This window comes from Nelusetta ayraudi, unplaced genomic scaffold (genome assembly GCF_046127955.1).
Source record: "Nelusetta ayraudi isolate G7.1 ecotype Tasmania unplaced genomic scaffold, CSIRO-AGI_Nayr_v1 ptg000136l, whole genome shotgun sequence".
Taxonomy (NCBI): domain Eukaryota; kingdom Metazoa; phylum Chordata; class Actinopteri; order Tetraodontiformes; family Monacanthidae; genus Nelusetta; species Nelusetta ayraudi.
Genome location: NW_027466186.1, coordinates 6,415,455 through 6,425,213, shown reverse-complemented (window position 1 = coordinate 6,425,213; position 9,759 = coordinate 6,415,455). Strand labels below are relative to the sequence as shown.

Here is a 9,759-nt window from a genome sequence, read left to right as displayed (position 1 = left end):
TTTTTTTCCAGAAAGAAAGCCATAAAAAATGTCCCTCGAATAGTCTGATCCAAAGCTAGTGTTGTGGCTTCTCCTCACCTCTCGTGTCTGCACAAGAGTGAATAGGAAAGGACCAGGCATCAGTGTGAAACAGGAGCCGATACAGCGTTGACAATACAATAGTACAGATCTTCTCTGGAGGGAAGAGTTTTTAGTGGCAAATCCTTCCCTTCTTTGGTCTTCTGCTGTCCTCTGTGTCCTCTCAGTCTTTGTGGTGACCCATCTGTTTGGTGACCAGCATGTGGTAGACTCCCTTCATCAGCATCAGCTGCTGGTGCGTCCCCTGTTCCACCACCGCTCCCTCCTGCAAAACAGCAATGCGGTCTGCGTTCTGGATGGTGGACAGGCGGTGGGCTACGATGATGCATGTCCTGCCCTGTCTGGCCTGATCCAACGCCTCCTGCACCACCTGGGGACAGCAGAGAGACCACAGTTAGGAGGATTTAATTAGCCAGTGGTGGCTCCTCAGGGTCGGAGAAGCCCACCTTCTCGCTCTCGGTGTCGAGTGCAGATGTGGCCTCGTCCAGCAGCAGCACTTTGGGGTTGCGGACGATGGCTCTGGCGATAGCGATACGTTGCTTCTGACCACCGGACAGCTGCGTTCCTTTGTCGCCCGCCTGAGTGTTGTACTTCTGCTCGCACATGAAAAGAAAAGCAGGTGGACGGTCAGTGTTTTATCATGTTTTATCACTATATCGAATCTATTCACTTCTGAGGAAACTATTTCCTGCGGAGTGTCGTACTTCTGCTCGCACACAGGAATAATTAATATTATATCATATTCAAGTTTTATCATCCTGTTATCTTTTGCTGTAATCGAGAAGCAGGCCCATTGAATGAATTGTTTTAATTGACTTTGGAAACTGCAACATTCAATTGCAAGCATAACTTTAATCATTAACTAGTCATTAAAAAGTTTTGAATGCCTAGCGTGCAATTCATTTTACAAAGAACAAAGCATCGACACGTTGCTGTGGTTACCTGAGGCAGCAGTTCGATGAAGCTGTGGATGTTGGCAGCTTTGGCAGCAGCCTCGATCTCCTCCATTGTCACAGTGCGGCTGTTGTCTCCGTAGGCGATGTTCTCAGCCAGGGAGCAGTCGAAGAGCACAGGCTCCTGGGACACGATGCCGATCTGGGACCTCAGCCAGTGGATATTCAGCTCTTTCACATCCACACTGTCCAGCAGCTGAAGCAGCAGACGTTATTAGAAAGTCAGTGATGGCTCTTAATTTATCTAATTGCACATTTGGATTTTTGTCCACTCTTATTTCCTTTACAGCTTTCACTAGCAGTTGCAGCATTATGTTTGTGGATTGTCACAAACATAATGCGGCATTTGATTGTCCCATTTGCATTTGCATGTCCAATCCAATGAGCCATTTTTAGGCTGAGCCACTGCATCCTCAAATAAGATGCAACAAAAGAAGCAACTGCATAATGATGATAAAATACACACAATATATTTTCAATGCTCCTGTTCCACTGGAACAGAGTTTTACGCTTAAATAATCTCAGACTATTTTCTTCTCTATTTTCTGCAACACGCTGATTGTAGTCAGATTGAAACTGTCAGCCGGCTGAGTTTGAGTTTGTCTTCTCACCACTCGCCCCTCCCGGGGGTCATAGAACCTCTCCAGCAGCTGAATGATGGTGCTCTTTCCACAGCCGCTGCTGCCGACCAGGGCCAAAGTCTCTCCCTTCTTCACCCTCAAGTTCAGCCCCTGGAGGACGGGCATGTCAGGGCGCGACGGGTAGTTAAACCTGATATCCTCAAACTGCACGTTACCATCATATGTCTCCTGCAGAATTCAGAGATGTGAAGGTGAAGAATATATTATCTTGCATGTATTGTAGTGCTTTCAAGAATCTGTTGTTGTTGTTGCTGGCAAACTACTAGTGTCACCTACCAGGGTTTCTCCTTCCTCTGAAAGATTGTCGATGGAGGGCTCTGTTGTGATGAGCCTCATGAGGCTGGCAGCAGCCATTTTGGCCTTAGCAAAATTTGGAGCTGAGGCGTTGGCCTCACCGATGGTCACGGCGCTGTGCAGAACCATCCCGACAACGCTGCAGATTGAAAAGAGTTGTCAACAGTCTCTTTCACAGCAAGGTGTGTTTTCATTAATTTGAGATTTGTTGTTTTAAAATATAAATATCATTAAGTATTGGACCCCAAACTGTATTTTAATGTTTCCTTATGCAGTAATGTTGCTTTGTGTACTCCACATTGTGTTACACATGCAATGGGTCAATCCCCTAAACAAGACAAGGTTACATTGTGTTAGTTTTTCTGTTTACTCACAGCAGTATACCCATAACGTCTATCCTTCCCCTCTCCACGAGCCAAGCTCCCAACCTGAAGGCGCCGCCGTAGGAAAAGTACAGCAGGCCATTGTGGAAGGAGTACGTACAACCATGCACCAGGGTCTTTTGGATGGCGTTACTATGCAGACAATAAAGGAGAGAGAAGTGACTCATTGAGGTGATTGACATACACAAATATAAATGCTTTGGTCATTGGTGTCAGAAAGATCTGTGAATGAGACAAATATTGAGGTCCTACTTGTTGGATATTATGAGGTTTTTCTCATACAGAGATTCAAATGTGGCTTCTCTGCCGAGAGAGACGACTGTCCGGATGTTGTCAATGGCCTCAGCAGCAATCTGTGTTGAGAAATCGTGGAAAATTGAGCTACAGACAAGGTAGTGCTAATAAAAATTAGATGATCTATCTATCTATTTATCTATCGATCTATACATACATACATAAATATTCTGTATTGCAAATCTGATTCTGTCATTCCTGATCCCCCAGTACAAAACTGTTGCTTCTCAGTCTTCGCACTGGATGGAAAACTCCCACCTTTCCAGCTGCTTCAAGCTCCTTCTTTTCTTCAGCAGCATGCTCAGTAAGTGTCCTCATCTCTGCTATGGCTGAAATTGTGAGAAAGGGCACCACGGTGAGGCAAACCAGTGTGAGCTCCCAGCTGAATACAAAGGCAATGATGACACTGGCGCCTATGTTGCTGAAGCTCTGCAGTAATGTGGCCATGCGTACACCTGCAGCCTGGTTGAGTGGGAAAGATGGAGGAGGAATTTAATGAAATAAGTGTGGGTTTTAAAAAAGGTTTTTAATTATTTTTGTGACCGTCCAAACGAACCCCCTGAACTTGGGCAGCATCTACAGCCAGACCTGTAATCAGAGCTCCAACATTGTTTTTAGGTTTGTCAAACCAGCCAAGGTCCTGTGAAAACAGTAGGAAAAAAAAGTTTTCAAAGATCATTGGGCGTAATATTTCTGCCATGAACATGTGAGAGAAACATTTGCTTGATCATAAAATTAGACAGTAGTAATCAAACTTAAATTTAGCTAGTCCTTTAGTACTTGGAGTGTAGTTTGATCATATTATAGCAACGCTGGCACAAATATTAGAAAATATTAGTATTACAAAAAAAAAACAATTTTTTTGTATAATTAATGTTGTGAAAACTATATCTGACACGTCTAGCGGGTCGCAGTGATCTAGAACTTACTTGTTTCATCATTGAGGTAAAAGCTTTTAGCCTTAGCTTCAGGGTTAGAACCTCTCCAGACTTACCAAAAGTGAAACCCTGTTGGAAAATGATCAATAGAAAACCTGAACACCTGTTAAACTCAGACCTTTTACAGCTACAACAGTCTCACACTATTTATTCTATGTGTGTCTGCTTCGCGGCACCTGTGCCAACATACCTGTAGAAATGTAGCCACGAAGTATATGCATCCCATAACGACAAACATCAAGGAGAGAAAAATGTATCTCTGCCTGATCAAGTTCTGATCTGTATGAGTAAACACCTGCAACGTGGGAAAAAAGTAATTTTCGTGTGTTTATGCAAACAAAACTGCAGTGAAAGGAATGAAAATTACTCTTTGTGATGCACAAACACAGTGAGCACCTACACCAACGATGCCGGCAAAGAGAAATGAATATGCCGGCGATGCTAATCCGTTGATCATGGCGCAGATGGTTCCTACTAAGATGTACGGCCACTCTGATATATTGAGTCGCATCACTTTCAGAAAAGACACAGGGGGAACATTTTCATCCTGTTGAAAAAGATACATAATATACGCATGGCTATCAGAGTGGGTATGATGGAGTCCTTTTGCTGCATCATTTTAAAAAAAGGTTCTCTTGTATTATGTATTAAATTTTTACTAACCAGAGAAATGACATGCTATATTGACTTAATATGTTTACATACAACTACAAATAAATCTCCAACCACTAAACATTTCGAGGCTTTAACGACAAAATCACAAGTGATGAGGGTCAGTACTGGTAGTCTACTTATGCAATAAAGAAAAAATAGCTAAAGTGAAGTTAATCTAGGCAAAAGGAAGCATACCGTTGCATTTTCAAATTTGGTAATGTACAAAAGAAACAACTTATGGCTTGTAGAAAATAAATACATTACAATTTAAAATTTCTGTAAACTCCACTGTTGACACCGAGTGGATGTAAGTACGGCTCACCTCTTCTCTCTTGCCCTGGTCCTGCTTAAAATTTGCTGTGTCATCTCTAATTCCATCTGATGCCGTAAAAGAGGAGCCTCTAGTGGACTTCCTCCTGCACAGGGAGGTCCGTGACAAGGACTCAGCCAACGGGCTTCTCCCACCAAATGGAAAGTCAGAATCTGTCTCCAGCGAATCCTCCACTCTGTGAAACGTCTGCAGTCCAGAGTCAGAACCGAGGGCACAATCAGCACGGCAGACCCACATTCTGACTGGGTTTGTCTTCAACCCTCTCTTGCACATCATACGAACTATATATCATATGAACTATACTTTCTGTTACCTGCATGTTCACCAAATTATGGTAGACTCCTCGTTTCTCCACCAGCTGGCTGTGAGTCCCCACTTCTACGATTTGACCATTCGAGAAGCCAGCGATGATGTCAGCGTTCCTGATGGTTGAGAGCCGGTGGGCGACAACTACTGTGGTCCGGCCCTGGCGCACCTGACCACAAAGATGGATGCGTCAAATGATCTTGATATTTTAAAAAGGCCAAACTGTGTGACATTTCGTACTAGAGTGGTAATTTGTATGTATTGGACTTGATATCTAGACACTCACACGAGGGATTTTAGTAGGATGATCAATTGATTTGCAATAGGAAGATAGCTGCCTCTGTCAGTGACTTATGCAGCCCGGCTGGTAAAGGACTATGTAAAAATGCCAGACTGGACATTGATGCTTGACATTGTTTCATATGTAGTTCCATAGTACTGTTCATACAGCCTTTTGAACTAAAAGTCAGAGTGTGTGGCTGTTCCCACCTTATCGAGCGCAGCCTGAACGATGGTCTCACTCTCGGCGTCCAGCGCAGACGTGGCTTCGTCCAAAAGGAGGATTTTGGGGTTTCGCACCAGAGCTCGAGCTATGGCGATCCTCTGCTTCTGTCCTCCGCTCAGCTGAGTGCCTCGGTGTCCAACGAGAGTGTCGAATTTCTGAAGCAACCACCAGAGTTTAATGATTGGTGAGTGACGGACACGTGTCTTGAGTTGGCTGGCAGGAATGTGGTCTTACGTGAGGAAGCTCCATGATGAAGTCAAAGGCGTTGGACTCCTTGGTGGCTTGCACGATCTCCTCCATGGTCACGTCCGGTCGGCCGTACCTGATGTTGTCTGCGATGGTGGTGGCGAAGAGGACGGGCTCCTGACTCACCACCCCGATCATCTCCCGCAGGTAGCGGATGTTCAGGGAGCGGATGTCGTGTCCATCAATGAATATCTAGTAATAATATTCACACATTGAAACTGAAATTGAAATATTTCCTTTGGTTTCCTCTAGTCTTGCTTCTGCCATTTATGAGGTCAGATAAGCAAAGCATGGTTTAAATCCTGACCCTTTACTTACAGAACCTTCCTGGGGGTCGTAGAACCTCTGCAGCAGTTGGATGGTGGTGCTTTTGCCGGAGCCGCTGCTGCCCACCAAGGCAATGGTCTGTCCATTCTTCACACTCATACACATGTTGTCCAATATCTACAAGTAGCGACAGTGCATTTTTAGGTAGTTTAATCTGTAAAATACCTGATTTTCTTTTGTCATTTTTTTTTTTTTTTAAACAAACCTTAATTTTAGGTCTTGAGGGGTAGCTGAAGTGGATGTTCTTAAATTCTATGTCTCCACTAATGTAATCAGGCTGAAAACCTTGATTGGAAAAGCTAGTAATGCTTGGTGTCTGTCAGGACAAAGGAGGAAAGAAAACACAAATGCATGAAGAGAGATGACCTATTTTTCCTGATGCTGATGCGCATGACCCTGTCTTCCCCTGCCTCACCTGGTCAATGATGCTGTAGATTTTATACGCAGCTCCCCGCCCTGCGGTAAAGCTCTGGACGTTGGCGGAAGTCTTCTCAACAGTGCTGCTTCCCAAAGTCATACTCAGAAACACCTTAAGAAACACAATTCAACATTCACACACGCACACAGATGGCTTTTTTTTTCTAGCTGTCACAATCTTACAGTCTTCTGCTTTACATGGAATGGTAATTTCCTTTCGACACTTGTACTCACAGTCAACAGGTTTCCAATGGTGTACTCATTATTCATAACCAGTGTGCAGCCGTACCAGAAGGACAGAGCTAATGTCAGATACGTTATCAGGTAGTTTACACCCGCAGCAAAGTTTGCAATGAATGCCTTCTTTATCCCCATGTCCTTTGCTTTCTCCAGGTTCTTGTGGTATCTGCAGTGCGAAACGTATGCAGACACAAGCACAGGGCTGGACTTCAAATCCACAATGAGGCGAAAGACTGCGGTGACACGAGTGCTCAAGGTGGGGGATGTTGCTCAGTGAGTATTTTTTTGACCCACTGAGTAACATGACCAAATTGTTGCATGACCTACAAATGTAGAAGTTTGAAGGAGAACAGAAAATAGAGAACGCCAGAAAAAGATATCGACTGTCAGACATGTTGGAGTCATTGTGTATTTACTTTTTAATCTCTTTCTTCTGACCACTGAAGGCAAACACAGTCCTGACGGCGGAGAGCGCCTCCTCTGCCACAGCTCCAGCTTTGGCATAAGCAGTCTGCTCTTGAGCAGTGATCCTGGCCAGCATCTACTCGTGGAAAGACACAATGATGAGAAGGTGGGGTTAAAAAAAGATCAATCAGAGAACAAAGACTGAGAACAGAGAACAGTGATACTTACTTGATTGTTAATAATGGTGATGAGGCCCAGTGCAGGACTGACCGCCAGGATGACCAGAGTAATTTTCCAGCCGTTGCAGAAGCCGATGATGAGGGCGCTGAAGAAGGTGGTGTAAGCCTGAATAATTATCGAGACTTTATCGCCAATACCTTCCTGGATTTTAAAAACATCGCTGCAACAAAGTAGACAGAGATTAACAGTGGAGACTCACTCTGCAGAATTTAATTTAAAAATAAATAAATAAATAAATAAAAATATCTAGTATACTTCTCAGATTGCCATCTTTCTGACCTTTAAATGTCAAAATTAATTGTACATATTATTATTGTTGATGAAGAAACCACGTCAAAATCATCATACAAAATCTGACTTAAAGTCCAAAGTACAATTATTATTATTATATATATTGAGCAACCAATACTATCCAGGTCAGTTGGTTTGATTCCTTGCAGATGGATGTTGCACTTTATCACACACACCCTGTCTTTTGAAGGTCCAGTGTGTAATATTTGGCTTTATTTATGATTCATACATTGGTTAAAGCTTAATACACTGCCCATAAATACATTGGTAAAAGTGTATACTCACAGTACAATAAAATATATTTGGTTTTTCTACCCTTAGAATGGTTCCCAGTTAGCTGCTAACTTGCAACACCTCGCATGCTCAGGAAGGGGAGGGAGCGTGAACGACACTGCAATCTGAAATGTTACCACTTGATGTCGCTGTTTCTTCTTCAAAATCTCCAGATATTACACACTTAACCTTCATATAAGGTTTGCACGATGACTGTGAGTGCTTGATTCTGCTGTTACCCACTTTGCCAGTCGCGTGTTGAGCTCTCCAGTCTCTGTGATGTCAAACCAGCTGATTTCCTGCCGCATGACGCGATGGAAAAACAAGATGCGGAGGCGTCTGGCCTGCCGTCCAGCTGCCAGGGTCCACAAACACACCTGCATGCTGGCTGCCAGCAGCGCAGTGAAACCAACAATGGCGTAGTAGATGGCGTATCTGCAAGAATCGAAGTGACACGTGGCCTTGCAGTATCTCTTACTGTTAGAGAAACACTGAAATGGAAGTTGACAGTGACAATTCAATTGATGTGAGGGACGTTTTAAGTTGTTTGAGCTTCCTGCTCACACTATTGGTTTGTCTAAACTCACCGATGGATTTCTTCTTGTACGTTGATGTTTCTTACCATGGTGAAATCTGAAGGCACAAGACAACTAAACATCCATAGGTAGACACTAATTTAATATATTTTTTTGATATTGCAGGGTCCATGGCTTTAACTTAAAACTTACTGGCGTTGACCTCGTGGATATTTGACATTTTGACATGAGTCACGAAACTGTCTGCCACCCATCCAAGCAGGATCAGAGAGATAGGAAGCAGGGTGCCATTAATAATGGCCATCAGTGTGCCGGTGATCATCAGCATCATGTCCCAGCCATCTGCAAACCTGAACTACAGTTATGTAAAAGACAGGCATTTTTTTTAGGCCGTGACTGTGAATTTTAACAAAATTATTTTCATGATTATTATGCTGTGATTTTTCTACAGTATATTGATGGACAGCAACAGAACTGTTATTAAATTCAAACTAAAGAGAAAAAGACAGACTTCAACATATTTTATACTAACCAATTCTTATTTTTAAAACACTACTGTACAAAAGACAAACATTGGGAAAAAATAGTATAATGACCAAATAATTTTATATCAAAGTTTATTACATTCAAAGGTATATTTGACCGATGAAAGTAGACCAACAGCTGTGAGTTCAGTGTGAGTGTGCTCACCACAGCCAAGGGTCCAACCGTCTGCTCTTTTGGTGGGTTTTTTTTCTTCTTTGGTATAATCATTTGTTTTTCACTGTAAAAACATGTGGCAAGATTAAATTCCTTGAAGAATTAATAAAACATCAAAACTAAAAAGATTGAAAAAGAACGACTTTTCTACCTTAAATGTCCATTTTTCTCCTTGGTGGAATCAACCGACATTTCCATTTCATCGTTCGCGACCATGACTCAGCTGTGGCAGAGGAAATTCTCAAGTGTAAATCACAGATTAAAAAATAAATAATCAAAAGCTGTCTTATTTTGAAGCCTTTGCCGATACCTTTTCAAAGTGAATGAGCAGATAGAAAAGAAAGAGGCAGATCTCTTTTCTCAAAGCAAACTTTGTTGTGTAATATGCACCACACCTAATAAACATATAGACCCTCCCCCACAAAATCAACACACAGCGGGGCAAAAAAACAATAGAGACTTTCTTCCGGAAACCTGTTCAAATGGAAAAAGGGGGACTAAGAAATGAGTTCTAATGCAAGCTGACATTACTTCCTCTGTGAGTTTGTCAGCAAGCTGGGTTTCATCCTCTGTGGGACACCAGCCTTGATGAGGACTAAACTTCTGAAGCCGAGACAGATATATCCTTACTCTTATATAGTGAGCAGCATGCAATGTTTACACGTCACCAATTCCACTGCAAAATCCATGCCTCTGCTCCAGCGTAAA

General features: G+C 42.8%; 1 protein-coding gene and 1 long non-coding RNA gene across 2 annotated transcripts; one reads left to right on the top strand and one right to left on the bottom strand.

Moving 5' to 3' along the window:
- Window positions 1–176: 176 nt before the first annotated feature.
- On the bottom strand, window positions 177–9,429 carry LOC142879279 (ATP-dependent translocase ABCB1-like). The gene is made up of 26 exons (XM_076012418.1): window positions 9,203–9,429; window positions 9,043–9,115; window positions 8,541–8,707; window positions 8,060–8,293; window positions 7,241–7,412; window positions 7,024–7,148; window positions 6,602–6,773; window positions 6,366–6,479; window positions 6,156–6,266; window positions 5,942–6,067; window positions 5,612–5,815; window positions 5,362–5,532; window positions 4,880–5,041; window positions 4,558–4,752; window positions 3,982–4,128; window positions 3,772–3,876; window positions 3,573–3,650; window positions 3,200–3,283; window positions 2,902–3,105; window positions 2,602–2,702; window positions 2,341–2,481; window positions 1,949–2,105; window positions 1,643–1,840; window positions 1,021–1,227; window positions 525–671; window positions 177–448 (listed from the first exon to the last, which is right to left on the bottom strand). Exons 1-26 carry the CDS (start codon window positions 9,265–9,267, stop codon window positions 242–244), a joined length of 3,867 nt encoding a protein of 1,288 aa, XP_075868533.1. The 5' UTR covers window positions 9,268–9,429; the 3' UTR covers window positions 177–241.
- Window positions 2,039–7,191, top strand: LOC142879295 (uncharacterized). Its single transcript, XR_012925288.1, has 5 exons — window positions 2,039–2,148; window positions 2,387–2,441; window positions 5,944–6,026; window positions 6,611–6,863; window positions 7,054–7,191. It is a non-coding gene; the product is annotated as an uncharacterized LOC142879295 (long non-coding RNA).
- Window positions 9,430–9,759: the final 330 nt, after the last annotated feature.

Excerpts from the sequence above, each read along its gene's own strand:
- LOC142879279 (XM_076012418.1), bottom strand. The coding sequence starts at position 9,267 with ATGGTCGCGAACGATGAAATGGAAATGTCGGTTGATTCCACCAAGGAG. Across the intron at positions 3,651-3,771 it reads TCGTGGCTACATTTCTACAG|GGTTTCACTTTTGGTAAGTC; the intron begins GTATGTTGGCAC and ends ATTTTCCAACAG. Across the intron at positions 2,106-2,340 it reads GACGTTATGGGTATACTGCT|CGTTGTCGGGATGGTTCTGC; the intron begins GTGAGTAAACAG and ends TTCAATCTGCAG.